The 16093-nt window shown below is 44.7% G+C and overlaps 1 protein-coding gene across 1 annotated transcript in view; it reads right to left on the bottom strand.

The window, feature by feature from the left end:
* ACAA2 (acetyl-CoA acyltransferase 2) overlaps positions 1-15638 on the bottom strand; it is a 38028-nt gene extending 22390 nt beyond the window's left edge. Inside the window, exons 1-3 of the mRNA XM_080822238.1 lie at positions 15364-15638; positions 8445-8611; positions 163-291 (exon numbers count right to left, since the gene is read on the bottom strand). Of these exons, the coding sequence (XP_080678364.1) occupies positions 163-291; positions 8445-8611; positions 15364-15379 (312 nt within the window). The 5' untranslated portion in view covers positions 15380-15638. The remainder of the gene's footprint in view (positions 1-162; positions 292-8444; positions 8612-15363) is intronic.
* Between the last annotated feature and the right edge of the window lie 455 nt (positions 15639-16093).

Raw genomic sequence — 16093 nt, 5'->3', positions numbered from 1 at the left:
GTGGATTCTTGTATTCCTGTGTACTTTTCCAAGAAAAATCAAATATTGACTTTTCCTAACGAAGCACTATAAAATAAAAGCCTACGGTGTTCTACTGAAGAGGGGCATTTTCTCCAACAGCTTTTAGCGTATTTTCAGAGAAGTAATAAAATGTTCCCATACCTGACATCCACTCACAATGGACTGGAAACCAGAGCCGCAGAGTCTGTTAACAGTGAGAGCTGGGACCTCTTTTGGGACTCCCACCCGCAAACCAACATGCCGGGCCAAATACGCAGCGTCTGAAGAACTCTGGAACAGAGGGAGAACACAAAGAATGTCCTCTATAAATCTTGGCAAAAAGGAGGACAAAATACACGGAAATGTTGGCAATCTATCAAAAATAATAAACTACATGGCTCTAAGGTAGGACACAATGCATACAGATATAGCATGTATTTTATGTAATACATGTGTTTATTATTTGAATAAAAACTACAGTTTGGTCTGCTGGTTTTTAAACACACAAAGTCCAAGAAATCCTTATATTACTATAATTCAAATAATTCTTGTATTAATATAAGATAGAAATTTGTAACAATTAGAACTGTTTAAAAATAAAATGGGCTATCTTAAAATAGTATGTTCCTTAAAAGAGAAAGTATCCGGGATGCCTGGGTGGCTCAGTGGGTTAAGCCTCTGCCTTCGGCTCAGGTCATGATCTCAGGGTCCTGGGATCGAGCCCTGTGTCAGGCTCTCTGCTCAGCACAGTGCCTGCTTCCTCGTCTCTCTCTGCCTGCCTCTCTGCCTGCCTCTCTGCCTACTTGTGATCTCTGTCTCTAAAATAAATAAATACAATCTTTAAAAAAAAGAAAAAGAGAGAGAGAGAGAGAGAGAGAAAGTATCCGAAGCTGTAATTTTCAACCTTGGCTGCATACTGGAAAACCAGGACAGCTTGACATATGAATGCTGAGTGTAACCATACCAATGAAACCGGAAAAGCACAGGCAAGGCACGGCTATCAGTAGACACTTTTAAAAGCACCCAGGGAGGGGCGCCTGGGTGGCTCAGTGGGTTAAGCCACTACCTTCGGCTCCCGTCATGATCTCAGCGTCCTGGGATCCAGCCCCGCCTCGGGCTCTCTGCTCAGGGGGGAGCCTGCTTCCCCCTCCCTGTCTGCCTGCCTCTCTGCCTACTTGTGATCTCTCTCTCTCTGTGTCAAATAAATAAATAAAATCTTTAAAAAAAATAATAAAAGCACCTGGCGAATAATGTGAAACTGAGGCTGAGACCTGCTGACCTAGGGATGGGAGAGTTAAACAAGGACCCCAGGTTCCAAAGCAACAGCGCTGGCCCAGCTCTGGGGTCCAAGAAGAGCAGTGATGGCAGGTGGTCTGCTACAGACTTACCAGCCAGTTATAATCTGCACTTGTGTTTTTATAGGTTTCCTACCCTATAACCCCAACCTATTTATTTGTTCTGTGGTTTTGGTCTCCTGTTTATTTATTTGTTATTTTTTAAGATTTTATTTATTTTGAGAGAGAGAGCGTGCACAGAGGGAGACGAAGACTCACTGCTCGAGCAGAGCCCAATACAGGGCTCCATCCAGGACCCTGGGATCATGACCCGAGCTAAAGGCAGATGCTTAACCCACTGGGCCACCCGGGTGCTCTTGATCTCCCGTTTAATGGCACACAAGTAATACTACCAGGTAACCAGAACCAGGTGTCAATGTGTTGAGACTTTTTACTGTGTTTAGTATGATAGGAAAATTGTGAAAAACCACATACAAAAGATACAGTGGCATAAAATGCAGAGCTGGAAGTGGACTCCCAAGGAGTCAGACTTGGCGTGGGAGTGTGAGTGTGTAACGAGCTTCTCACGCCTGCATGGATGCAGTGCTCTCAGCCTTCAGGAAAAACTTGGTGGAGTGGGTTCAGCCTAGTGTGGCAGAGAGATTGTAAAGGACAAAGTAGCAAATTGATACCATACACAGCAGTGCTAGCTCTGTCTGTATAAACAGAGAAACGGGCTTAGCGACAGAGGTTTAAACCATCTGGTTGTCCCGTATAGTAACACAAACCAGGGCTCGGATGCACAGTTGTATCTCATGTTTTATGGTCTCCCAGCCTTTCCATCCTAGGCACTTTTGGACCAATCTTTGTCCTCGTTCAAGGCTTTGTTTTTGGGTTTTGTGGGTATTTGCCACGTTGCATCCCTCAGCTTTGCAGGTAGACAGATGTGATTCAAAACTTGTGTTCTAACGTGTTCCTTGTTGAGGAGTAATTGCTTACTTGTTGAGGAATAGGTCATGCTTCCCCACTAGAGGGGGTGTGAGGGTGGTAACGCACAAGACAAGCCATGCCATAAGCTACTAGAACTTCTTGATGGGAAATTTTAGCTTTGCGTTTTGTTGCTTTAGTTCCTAAAATAACTGGGACATGTTCCTCACTGGTCCATCTGATGTGGGAAACAAAGGCAGAAGAAAAAAAAATATTAAATTTCCTTACTACTTACAGCCCACTGACAAGTCCTTGAAACAGAGCGACAGTCCTCTAGGAACTCAGCTGCCTCGATGTTAATAGTTTCCCAATGGCAAAAGGCAATCTTAGCCCCATGCCCAGGATCCTTCAACATATAAAAATCTTCAACATATAAAAATTCCTTTTGCCAGGGTTTTCTGTTTTGGGAGTCACTTCCCTTATAATACTACTCTAATGTCCAGTCTGGCAAAATAGGTGTTTTATAAAATCAAGCAGTAGCCTGAGGTAATACAAAGATTATTATTAGGTCAGAAGTCAGATCTGGATTGGAATCTAGACTGTCATTCACTAGCAGTGTGAATTTTGGTTTATCTAATTCTCAAGTTCCTCCCATGGGAAGTTATCTGCAAATGGATTCCCAAGTGCCTTCTTTGTAAATAAGAGTAGAGTAGTTACTATTGAGTCGTTAAATTCTAGCCCAACTGACAGAATTAAAATAGTTTCCGCGATCTTGCTGACAGCATACATACTTACTTGTATGTATATTTTGAATGTGGTCCTACCTGATGCTTAGAAACCAGATGTCTTCTACTTTGGCCACTGTATTCCAGGAAGTAACTGATAATTTTTCCTTTTTTTTTTTTGGCTACATATTCTCTAAGTGCTCCCATGAAATGACTCTACATCCCTTTTAACACCAAGATTTGTGGGAAGAGCTTAGTACAGGTGGAAGAATACTGAACCAGAAGTCAGGAGCATTCCAGCCCAGGACTGTTACAGATCACCCCTCCGCAACTCTGCAACTTCCCTGGAGGTTTCCTCATGCGTTAAGAGAGGCCTGGAGTTCTATAAAATCTCTAGGGTTTCTTCTGGCTTTTTAATATTCCATAAATCTCACTCGGAACTTAACCTTTTTTAAAAAGTTCCTATTCCTGTTTTAGTTTTCAACTGCGGTATAACTGACATAAACATATTAGTTTCAAGTGTACCATGTAATGACTCAGTATTTGTATAGACTGCAAATTATCACCACAATTAAGTCTAGTTAACATCTGTCATATATATATGATGAGAGAGCAGAAGGTTAGCTGAAGACAAGACATAAGCTGACACAGGGCAACCTCCCCCTACCCCCCACTCTGGGGTGGGACATGCGTGACATTCTTCCAGGAATCTCCCAATTATGTTAACATTAGTGCCTTTCCAGAGGGGAAAACCACCTTAACTTGACAATGGCAAGGCCTCGGGTATCCTCTATCTTATGGGTGGATCTTCTTGAACACGAAAACCCTTTCGAAACTTTCCTTTTCCTTACTTTCCCCAATTTCCCTTATATAATAACCATTCCTCAAGACTCTGCCCACGGGTCCTGTCCCAGGGCTTTAGTAAAACCACCATTTTGCACTGAAGACGTCAAGACTTCTTTCTTGGTTGCAGACTCTGGACCTTGCCCCACCAAAGCTCACCTATATTCCAAAACCACATTATATAGTGAAACAAAAATTTTTTTGTGAGGAATGATGTGAGACTGGGAGCGAATGGTCAGAATTCTTGAGACACTTCTGGTGCAAAAAGGTACTTTTATTTAAGCACAGGGACAGGACCCGTAGGCAGGAAGAGCTGCATTGGGGTTGTGAGTGACTGATTACATACCTTGTAGTTAGTGGGGGGCTAGGGATAGCGTTAAGTCCCTATGGAATTTGGAAGCAGAGCTTATCCAGGACCTTGAGGGGCTGGCTGCTGCTTAGATAAGGTTCTTTACTTCTGTCTAGTAAAACATGAGTCTTGAGATCCTTCAGGTGCATGTAAGTGGCGACATAAAGACGATTGCTATCTCATCAGCGGAAAAATCAGCGGCAAGTAACAGGAACAAGAACAAAGCTGCGGTGGTAAAGTACTAACCAGTCCTTGAGGGGGCGGAGGGGTGTTACAATCCCTACCTCAGGAATTCTGTCTGGAGACTACCGACGCAGCAAGATCCAGCCTTTGTTCCTGTTTCTCCCATCAAGGACTTTTAATACTTATTAGCATCTTTCAAATGCCCGGTACAGTATTATTAACTATAGTCATCACACTGTTTCATTAGAGCCCCAAGACTGACTGACTTAGAACTGGAAGTTTATACCTTTTTGACCTCCCTAACTCATGTAATTCTTTTCATATAGGAGAACTGCTAAGGACAGAATACTTTAGTACCTTTAAAACCTGTCAAAACATCAGTTAGTCGATTCTCATTATTCGTAGATTCCATACTCGCGAATTCACCTATGTGTTAAAAATTTATTTGTAGGGGCGCCTGGGTGGCTCAGTGGGTTAAAGCCTCTGCCTTCAGCTCAGGTCATGATCCCGGGGTCCTGGGATCGAGCCCCACATTGGGCTCTCTGCTCAGTGAGGAGCCTGCTTCCCTTCCTCTCTCTCTGCCTACTTGTGGTCCTGTCAAATGAATAAATAAAATCTTTTAAAAAAAATTTATTTGTAACCCCAAAAGTAATACCTGCAGCACTCCTGTGGTTATTTCCAGATTATGGGCAGGGTGGAGGAACATTGAGAAAATTTAGTCGCCTAAAATAATACACACTTTCCTAGCTGAAGATGAACAAGGGGACACTCAGCCTTCTTGTTTTAGCTCTCATGCTATAAACAAGTGTCCTTTCTGGGTGCCTGAGTGGCTCAGTCCGTTGAGTGTCTGCCTTCTGTACAGGTCTTGATCCCAGGGTCCTGGGACTGAGCCTCCCCTGTAGGCTTCCTGCTCAGCAAGGAGTCTGCTTCTCCGTCAGCCCCTCCCTCCTCCCACCTGCTCTTACACTCTCTCTCCGAAGTAAATCTTAAAAACAAACAAAAACAAATCTCCTTTCTGTGGTCTATTTATTGCAACATTTTTTGCATTTTTGTGCTTTTTGTTGGAGATTTTGCTGTTCAAAATCGCCGCAGGCATACTGCCATAGAAGTGCAGTGATCCAGAGAGCACTGCGGAAGCATGCTGGGGACCTCACCCGGACCAAAGGAAACCAGGTGGTCCAAGAGGTAACTGCTGCCATCAGGGACATCTTACACAAACACTCCGACAAGTACGAAAGTACCAGTGTTACTCTGTGTGAGAACGTTGTCTCGCTGGATGAACCAGACCCGTGAGCAGCTATGATTTGGATCGGGGGAGAGATGAGTTACTGGAGAACGCCCCGGAGCGTTTTCCTGATGAGAGCCCAGGTGCCGCTCACTCTGCTTACTGCCACAGCGAAGCTGCTTCTCAAGCAACCACCAGAAACACAGGAGCTGCTACAGCAAGTCTTGAGTTTGACAACACGGGATTCTGATAAACCTGACCTTCGAGACCCAGGGCTATATTTACCAGCGTCTTCTCTCAACAGACCCTGTCACAGGCAAAGAATTCATCTCGTGTGAGAAGCCACTGATGTCTGAGACAGATCTTATTGTGCCAGCTCTGCTGGATGAGCTCATCTGCCACACCGATCTTTGACCTTGGTGTACCGTAAGCCTCCCAATGCTTTTGTAGAAGGAAGTCATGGAATCTGTCCCAAACACGTGCCAATACATCATGGGAGCACTGATGTAGGTGACAGCCTTTGGCACCACCACTGCCACGATCTTGGAACAGCCTCAGGTTATCCCCTCAAGGTGACCTTCTAAACTTCTAAACCTTGACCTCAGTCTCCCAGTCAATGTGCTTCAGGTGTCCTCCATACAGATGGGAGCAGCAGATCTCCCTGGAGGAGGACTAGATGGTCCGGTGAGATGGTCTTTCATCCCATCCTCAGGGCCTGTAACCTTCGCTCCTCTACCTACTCCCACTGTGGTCAGCAGTGGTCTGAATGATTTGTCAGCACTCTCCATGGGACAGGCGTGGGACCTGCTGGATGGGTGGTTCCTAAGGCTGTCTGGCTGCCTGCAGTAAAAAATAACGGCCTGGAGACTTCCAGGACATTTACTCACTGCCAAGGGCACACCTATGTGGAAATGAACTTCACCAACAATGCTGTGCAGCACATGACAGACTCTGCAATCCAGTTAAACAAGAGGAGCTTTGGGGTCATCCCCAGCACTCCTCTGGCCAACCACACACCAAAGATGCCAACGCAGCATGTGGGTGTCTCCCTGCCTCTGAACACCTTAGGTCCTGTCACGAAGATGGAACCTTTGAGTAACTGCAGGTGGCTGTGAAAAACAATGTTCGTCTTCTCCTTCAGCTTCTCACCCCACTCAGGGTGCTCTCTGTAGAAGATTCCAAAATGGCACACCAGGTCTTCCTTGCAAGTGGAAGCCATTCCCAATGAAGAAGAACTTCAGTTTCAGATTAAGGAATGTCGATTAAATGCTGGCAGTTTCCAGCAAACTGCAAAACAGCAATGTTTATTGCCTTGCCAAGAGAAATGTGGGAGGGGAGGACATGCTATACCAATCCTTGAAGCTCAATAATGGCATTTGGAGTTTGGCTGAGCTATGTTTCCAGCCAGGAAACCCACACGGCACGCTGTCGCTGAAGTGCAGAGCTCCCGAGGTCTCCCAGGACGTCTGTGAGGTCTACGGCAGCATTTCTGAAAAGCTAACAGACGGGTCCGGTGCCCTTTGGCCATCCTGTGATTGGTGCGGTGCCCTTTGGCCATCCTGTGATTGGTGCAAGCCAAGAACTCTTAACTGAAAGAAATCGTTTTGCCATGTAGACTCTGAACCCAAACATGCTGATGCGACACCCCAAGGTAGTGACTAGTCTAAGCTGTGCTGCCATCAGGGCACAACCTGTTGCATAGTTTTAGCGTCTCATGAACATCTGTAAGCGCTGCTTCAATCACTTCCCACCTCTTGTCACATACTGCTGCTACCTGTCCTTATTTGTGAGCTTTTCCATAGTGGGTCAACAGCTGGCATTTTTGAGCGGTTTGGTATTTTGTAACTGAGAGCGCATTTGGAAAGCAGAAAAAGACAAAAAATATTAAAGGAAAAGTGTCACTGAGAAAAAAAATGAATGAAGCCCTTCAGACTCCACTGCAAACAAACTGGTTGTTGCTAGAAGCAAAATCTCTATGAGTCATGGCTCCGGAGCTGAGGTGGGGGGTGGAAATAATTGCACACCCATTTTGGAGCCTTATCCCTGCCCCAAGAGCTGAGCACGTGGTGGAGGTGGTGGCAGCAGCCTCCAGTCTTCTCGGCCTGCCTCTCCTAGTATGGAACAACCACTTTCTGAGCCAGCAGAACAGTGACAAGGTACTTGCGGTGGCAATGCACTCTGCGTGGAGCTTCTGTTAAGCCAAGGGCTAGGAGGAAAAAGGGAGCCCCCATCTCTCTGGCAATACTTCAAAGGAATATACAGCTTTCATTATCTATGAAATAATGTGATCTATTTTGTAGACCTTAACATAGCAATATAGAAGGTAAAGGAGTTACTTATTTCCCGTAACAAATACTGACCAAGCTCCTGCTGGTTAAGAAATTAGAGGGGATGTCTTACACTGACCAGGTTTTCTACCCTCCTTAGTTGGTACACAGAGAGAACCAACTAACTTTAGATAAGTCAAGGAAATGAATCTGATAGAGAAGCAATGAAATGTAACCCCAATGGGATAGGTATAGAGCTTCTGGATTATATGTGGCTTTGATGTATGCCATCACTTCTAGAGTCAAGGATTACTTAAATCATAAATACCTTTAACTATTAACCAGTTCACTATTAAGACATGTTAAGTTATCTTCTTTTTTTTTTTTAATATTTTATTTATTTATTTGAGAGAGAGACAGCAAGAGAGCATGAGAGGGGAGGTCAGAGGGAGAAGCGGACTCCCTGTGGAGCTGGGAGCCCGAAGCAGGACCCGATCCCAGGACTCCAGGATCATGACCTGAGCTGAAGGCCGTTGCGTAACCAACTGAGCCACCCAGGCGCACCCCCCCCCTTTTTTTTTAAATAAGGTTATCTTCTTAATAACATGAAGCAACAAGAATGAATACCGACCTCCCTTCTGCCCTACTGACCTGTATGACATTGCCTACAATGACACTGTCAATGGTCTCAGGTGAGACCTTGCCCGCAGACAAAGCAGCCTTGGCAGCAAATTCAGTCAGGTCGGTAGCCGTGAAGTCCTTCAGAAGACCTCCGTACGCTCCAAAAGGGGTTCGCTTAGCGGCAACAATGAACACACCTGTAAGCAGAGACAGATTCCTCAGTGTCCCGAACATGTTTTAAATAATCTCACCATGAAACCTAGTACTAGGTATTGTTTTCAATTAGAACTTAGACAATTTTTGTCCCAGAATAGTACATGGAACAAGTCCCACCCACAGAAGCAGGGTATCAGCTGGAGCAGTACCTACATGCTGGCCCCCAGAACTGCATGCTGCAATGTAAATCCATCCTGGTAGACAACATTCTTGTCCTCTGGTGAGCTACAATGCTAGAAACATTTGTTTAAAACTAAAATGCTGGGGCGTCTGGGTAGCCCAGTAGGTTAAGCATCTGTCTCTGCCTCTGGCTCAGGTCATGACTCCAGAGGTTCCTGGGATCCAGCCCTGCACTGGGCTCCGTGCTCAGCGGGGAACCTGCTTCTCCCTCTCCAGTTCCTATTCCCCCTCCCCCCAGCTTATAAGCTCTCTCCCTCTCTCTGTCAAATAAATAAAATATTTTCAAAAAAATAAAAATAAAAATAAATAAATAAATAAATAAATAAATAAAACAAACACTGGGACAGCTGGGAGGCCCAATTGGTTATGTGTCTGCCTTTGGCTCAGGTCACGATCCCAGGGTCTGGGGATGACATTAAGCTCCCTGCTCAGTGGGGAGCTGCTTCTCCCTCTGCCTGCCGCCCCCTCTGCTTGTGCTCACTCACTCCAACAAATAAAATCTTTAAAAAAACACACACAAAAAAAACTAGGGGCGCCTGGGTGGCTCAATGGGTTAAGCTTACTCTGCCTTCGACTCAGGTCATGGTCTCAGGGTCCTGGGATCCAGCCCTGCATCGGGCTCTCTGCTCAGCAGGGAGCCTGCTTCCCCCTCTCTCGCTGCTCGCCTCTCTGCCTACTTGTGATCTCTCTCTGTGTCAAAGAAGTAAAATAAAAAAATCTTAAAAAAAAAAAATAAATAAAACAAAAACAAAAACAAAATGCTTCCTCGATGTGCTGAAGTATATTTCCTAGTCACAGACTCAAAGAATCTCCAAATTAGAAGTTCTCTTGAGGTTTGAGGCCAACCACTCACCCCACAGAAAATTCCTGACACAAGAGACAAAAATTCCTCTGCTAGAAAATTTACAGTAAGGCATACTCCACTGTGTGAAGCAGTGTGCCCATGAATGGACAACCTAAAGTATGATTTTTTCCTCCTACAGAGCTAAGCCAGCTTACCCAGTCTTCCATCCACCAGCTTACCCAAATGTATCCCAAGTCAGAAAAAGTGTTTCTACAGGGAAAAAAAAAAAAAAGGAAAGAAAAATTGTTTCTCGAATTGATAATGTTTTGAATGTGAACTACATATGCCTTTAACTTTGGAGCCAGAGGATGACTAAAATACAAATTTCAAATAATATGAACCATTCATTACCTTTTACAAAGTGGACTATCTTTTACACAGATAGCCCCTCTGGATCTAAAGTCAGCTAACCTGTAACAACTCCCATCTCTTAAGTAAATAAAAGGCATTCTTACAAAACTTCTTTGACATCATTTCTGGTTGCTTTCTTCTGAAGACATTCTAGTTTGCCAATATCCTGTTAAAACATGTCTCTTAGAATACAACAAAATTTCCTGATCCAACCACAAAGAATATAGGGGAAATTATCTATACATAAAGTAATGTAAATTAAGAGTATAAAATTATGGTATCACTATTAGTCCAACAGATGTCCCTATGCAAATAAATAAAAATTGCTCCTAACTGAGGCACTCTACTGCCACCTCCCCAGAAAAAGGCTACAGAAGTCTCCGATGATAGGAGTGATACTCACTAGAGCTATCTAGTGAGTGAGGCAAAACTTGCACATCGGGAAGCAGCACCCAATATAGCCCGTTTCATCCCACTAACATTTATTAAGCACCAACTAAGCACTAGACATTTTATCACTTTTCATTATCTAATCTTCCTAACAATCCCGCAGGTCAAAAGTACGGTGGTGCGTACAGGAGGCACTTAGTATGGGGCAGACCTCATGCTTGGTGCTTTGCATACATAGGCTTCTCCCAAAACAATCTGAGCTCACATTTCGATGTCCTGCCAAGAAATTATGGGACTTTTAACAATGGGTTTGTGTCAAGATATTAACCTGTAATTAAGACCATACAAATATTATACCACGCTTGGTATTTAAGTACAATTCTCCTGAATATGTTAGTGGAGGCTATCGCTTTTGTGGAACAAAGTCAACCTCTCCTAAAAACAAAAACAAAAAAACCTCCCAACCAAAAAAAAAAAAAAAACAAAAAAACTTCAGCTTTTCCTTTCATTCCTACTTTGAGAAACTCACAGTCTAAAAGAATTTTAGGAGGGGCACCTGGATGGCTCAGTCAGTTAGGTTAGGCATCAGGTGGTTAGGCATCTGACTCTTGATTTTGGCTCAGGTCAGAATCTCAGGGTCCTGACATGAAGCCCTGCTATGGGGCCACTCAGAGTCTGCTTGAGATTCTCATTCTTTCTCTCTCTCTCTCTCTCTCTGCCTCTGCTCCTCCCCCTGCTCATGCACTCTAATTTTTAAAAATCTTAAACCCCTAAACATTAAAAGATAAAAGAATGTTACTCCTAACATATGCAACTGTAATTTAGAACAGAACCAATTAATTTTTACAGATACAATATTCAGATATTTACAAGCCCATAAATATTACTTCAGTGCATTACAGATCTTTTGCTCTGATAGATGGGTTACTCTGTGGCACTATACCTTCCTCGATTTCTGCAAATGTCCTCTAAACCTCCTTGCTTGGGGCGCCTGGGTGACTGAGTTGTTAAGTGCCTGCCTTTGGCTTAGGTCATGATCCCGGAGTCCTGGGATTGAGCCCCATATTGGGCTCCCTGCTCAGTGGGGAGCCTGCTTCTCCCTCTCCAGCTCCCCATGCTTATGTTCTCGCTCTGTCATAAACGTATAAAATCTAAAAAAATAAAAATAAAAAAATAAACCTCCTGGCTTTAATATTTTACCTATTTTTATACTGGTATTTTATTCCGTTTTTCTTTCCCCTTCCCATGTCTTCTTCCTAATTTCATTACAGCCTGATTGTGGTCATGGCTCCTATCTGACCACCCCTCCTGCAAATAACAATGATGGTATAGAAAAATGACTATGCAACAGCCTTGGAGAATGAACAAAACTAGGTGGGTATGGAGGAGATGTGGAAGAAGGGAACAGTACAGGGTGAGTGTTCAATTTATTTATAGCCCCTGACTTTAAGGCAAACAGTCCACATTACGTGAATGGCTAGAACTCAGAAACTCAGTCTTACTGGCTTGAACTCAGAGAACTGAGTTCATGGCAACCACAGGCACTGGTAAATAAGAATGAATGTGGGAAAGGAAAGGACCACAGGCAAGAGCCCAAATCATACACATGAACTCTGCCTAAGTATCTGGCTGGCCCTTTAACCATGACATACAAACACCTTAGCTAAGGCTAACAGAACTGAACTTAGATTTGAGCTGTTGCCTGTTTCCGGGGAGAAAGAGTTTACAGATTCCAAGTTCAGCTGAATTAACTGCCTGCAAAATAAACAGCCAACCAACCAATCAATAAATTAACATGCTTTGGAAGAACATAACAGAATCGGGCTATACAATGTTTCATATGCAACGTTCATGTTACAATCCAAAATTAATTCACATATGAAGAGCCAAGAAAATATGATTTTTTAAAATTTTACTTATTTTATTTTTCTTAACATGATTCATTCTTAAAAGACAATCAACAGAGACTAGCCCCAAGATGACCCAAATGTTAGAATTAGCAGACAAGGATTTTCTAACTATGCTCAAGGATATAAAGGAAAGTAAGCTCATAACAAAGGAAAGGCCATCTCAGAACTGTTAACAGAAACTGTTAAAAAAAAAACAAAAATCAAAATGGAAATTCTTTCTTTTTTCAAAATGGAAATTCTAAAACGGAAAGGTATCTGAAATAAAAAATCCACTGAATGGGCTTCACAGAAGAATGGAAATGAGAGATTCAGTGACTTTGAACATACGGACACAGAAATTTTACAATCTGAAGAAGAGAGAAAAAAAAAACATGGGCAGAATCTCAAAGTCTGACAAAGGGACAAAGGTAACTCAATGGAGAGAGGGCAGTCTTTTCAGCAAATGGTGCTGGAGCAACTGGACATCCACGTGCAAAAATAAAGTGATAAATTAATTAAAAAATAAAATCTAGATGCAGACCTTAGACCTTTCACAACAACTAATTCAAAATGGCTCACAGACTTAAATGAAAAATGCAAAACTATAAAACTTCTACAAGATAATATAGGATAAAATCTAGGTGACCGTGGGCTTGGTGATAACTTTTTAGATTCAACACCAGAAGTTTGATCCATGAACGAAAAATGTGGAAAGGTGAATGTCATTAAAATTAAAAATTTCTGCTCTGCAAAAGACGCATAGAAGGAAATGAAAGGAAAAAGCTACAAACTGAGAATATTTAAAACACACTTATTTGATTAATGACTGGTATTCAGTATACACAAATGATGTGGTTTTGGAATACAGGAGAGTTTCGGTGGGGTGAGGTCCAGAGCCGAGAAGTCTTTGGTGCAAAATGGTGGTTTATTAAAGCACAGGGGACAGGGCTCTGTACAGAACAGCTGCTGTGCCGGTGTCTTAAGGAGTGGCTGACTGGGGCACCTGGGTGGCTCAGTGGGTTAAGCCTCTGCCTTTGGCTCCGGTCAGGATCTCAGGGTCCTGGGATCTCTGTGCTGGGCAGGGAGCTTGCTTCGTCCTCTCTCTCTGCCTGCCTCTCTGCCTATTTGTGATCTCTCTCTCTGTGTCAAATAAATAAATAAAATCTTAAAAAAAAAAAAAAAAAAGAGAGAGTGGCTGATTATCCCCTTGGGAGTTGTAACAAAGGAACTGGGAGGTTTCAAAAGAACTTTCATGTGGTCCTCTTTAGAGGACCAACCTACAAGATACCCACAAGATACCACAAGTTCAGGTTGTTTTCCCCTCTAGCAACATATTAAGGAGATGACAGTTGGGAGATTCCTGGAACAACATCACACAGGTCCCATCCAGGAGTCGGGCTGGGGGGAGGTTGCAGTCCGCCAGCTTATGCTTCGTCTTCAGCTAGCCCTCTGCTCCCTCACCACATATACATCTTAAAATTCAACAGAAGAAAACCAACAACCCAGTGAAAAAGTGGGTAAAAAAAATCTTAACACATGCCACGAAAGATGATATAAAGATGGCAAATAGCCATAAGAAAATATACACAACATCCTATGTCATCAGGGACATACAAATTAAAATAACAATGAGATAGCACTACACAACTATTAGAATAGCTAAAATGCAAAACATCAACACCACCAAATGCTGGAGAGGATGCAGGGCAAAAGAAACTCTTTCATTGCTCCTGGGAATGCAAAAGACAAGCACTTTGGAAGACAGTTTGGCTGTTCCTTATAAAACTAAAACAAAACCTACCCTATTCACATGATCTAGGAATCACTGTTCATACGTATTTATACAAATGAGCCGAAGACTCATGTCCGCACAACCTGCACACGAACGTTACAGCAGCTTTATTCTGAACTGCCAAAACTTGTAAGAATCCAAGATGTTGTTCAATAGGTGAATGGATGTGGCACATCCATACAACACATATTCAGCAATAAAAATAAATGACCTGTCAAGTCAAGAAAACACACGGAGGAAGCTTAAATGCATACTGGTAAGTGAAAGAAGCCCATCTAAAAGGGCTACAAACTATGATTCCAACTATATGCCTCCTGGAAAGGGCAAAACTATGGAGACAGTATGAAGATCACTGGTTGCCAAGGGACTTGCAAGGTGCGCTGATGTGACAGCACAGGAAAAAAAAAATCCCACTAGAATGCAGAACAGAACACTGCCTTCCTGTCTGTCTCAGAGTAAACATTAACTCATTTAATTAGAACAACGACACACAACAACCAGAACAAATTAAGAGAAACTGCTGCTGCAGCATCCATTTCAGTTTCTAGATTAATCTGGCAGGCACGCCTAGCTGCCTTGAAAGGATATACAAACAATCCCAAAAAGCGAAACAGCAGTAAGAACGATTCCTTGGGTGCAATGGGATGCATGCTAAAAAAGAAAAGAAAAGAAAAGAAAACAAAAAGCCCTGGGGTACTGGTTCTTGTTCTTGAAAATTAAAGTTCTATTGACTGACCATTTGTTATGAGACGAGAGTTTATAATTCTCTTTTTAAAAAGGTAGTAACCCTAGAATTTATGTACTTAGTGATTGCACTTTCCTAGAGTCAACTTAAAGTAATGGAAGGGAAAGGGAATAAGCTGGTCTTCCAACAGAATGCCACGAAGTATGTGGCGGAGCAGGTCACTGGGGCAGAAATTCCCCGGAGACCCCAAGGGACCGTCAGTTCGTCCCCACAAGATTCTGCATCCCAGACCTGTTCAGAGGCAGGGGCTCCTCTGCGAGGCAGCCCCCCGCCCCAGGCCGCCCGGTGCTTCCGGCGCCGCCCCAGCTTTCCGAACTGCTGCAAAACACGGGGCGCGGGCGGGGTGGTCTGCGCGAAGAAGGGTAATGACCTTCAAGGTCAGAAGCAAACCTTGGTCTCGACCCTCAGCTGGAAACTGCATCCAAGTCGCTGTCGCTAGTGCCTTACAAGTATGTTCTCTCCTTGACCCGGGAGAATCCTTCAGGTTGGGCTTTCATCAAACTTCCCCCCACACCCCCAAGAGAGACACCACCGACTCTCACCTCTGAGCAGGGCCATGGCTGCGAGCGGGGACGAACGCAAGGCTTCCCCTCCAGCGATGAGGGGGGGCCCCTGCTCACCTCCCCGCCTTAAAGCCAGGGGCGGCGACCCGCGAGGCCCCGCCCCCGCCCTTTCACCCACTTCCAGCCTCTCTGGCCGGTCGGCGCTCGTCGCCCCGGGGCAAGACGCCACCCTCCGTGTGGGAACCCCAACCCTGCCAGCAGCCGGGCCTTGCAGAAGAGAGCGTTCCTTGCCAGCGCATTTCCTCCTCACTCTTGTCTGTAAAGACTTTACCTCTCTTTTCCCCAGCGAGACAATGACTTGACTCTGCCCTTGTCCCTTCTGTCCCTGGCCTCTATAATCCGCCCCGTAATCCTGTACTGAACGTTCCCTTTCACCCCGCACCGGATCGCCGTAGTCAGAGGACCAGGCGTCCCGACACCAAGACGCCCCCCATGTGGAAGAGACTCGAGGGGAGGGGGCGCGGGCCAGCGGGCTGGAGCGGGGCCGGAAGTCGGGTGGGCCGGGAGCGAGGTCGCCGCGAGGGGATTGGCTGAGCCTCTGTCGCTGGCTGCGCGGTGCGGCTGCGCGGAGAGCCCGAGGGCGGCGGGGCCTGAGAAGGGCCGGGAGACCGGGCGCCGGGTGGAGCTGGGGCGAGCGGGGCTGGGGCGAGCGGGGCGGGGGCGGGGGCGATTGCAGTGCGAGGGAGTGCAGCGAGTGTCGGAAGGCAGG

This window comes from Martes martes (assembly GCF_963455335.1).
Source record: "Martes martes genome assembly, chromosome: 13".
Lineage (NCBI taxonomy): Eukaryota > Metazoa > Chordata > Mammalia > Carnivora > Mustelidae > Martes > Martes martes.
This window is presented reverse-complemented; position numbering and strand designations above follow the sequence as displayed.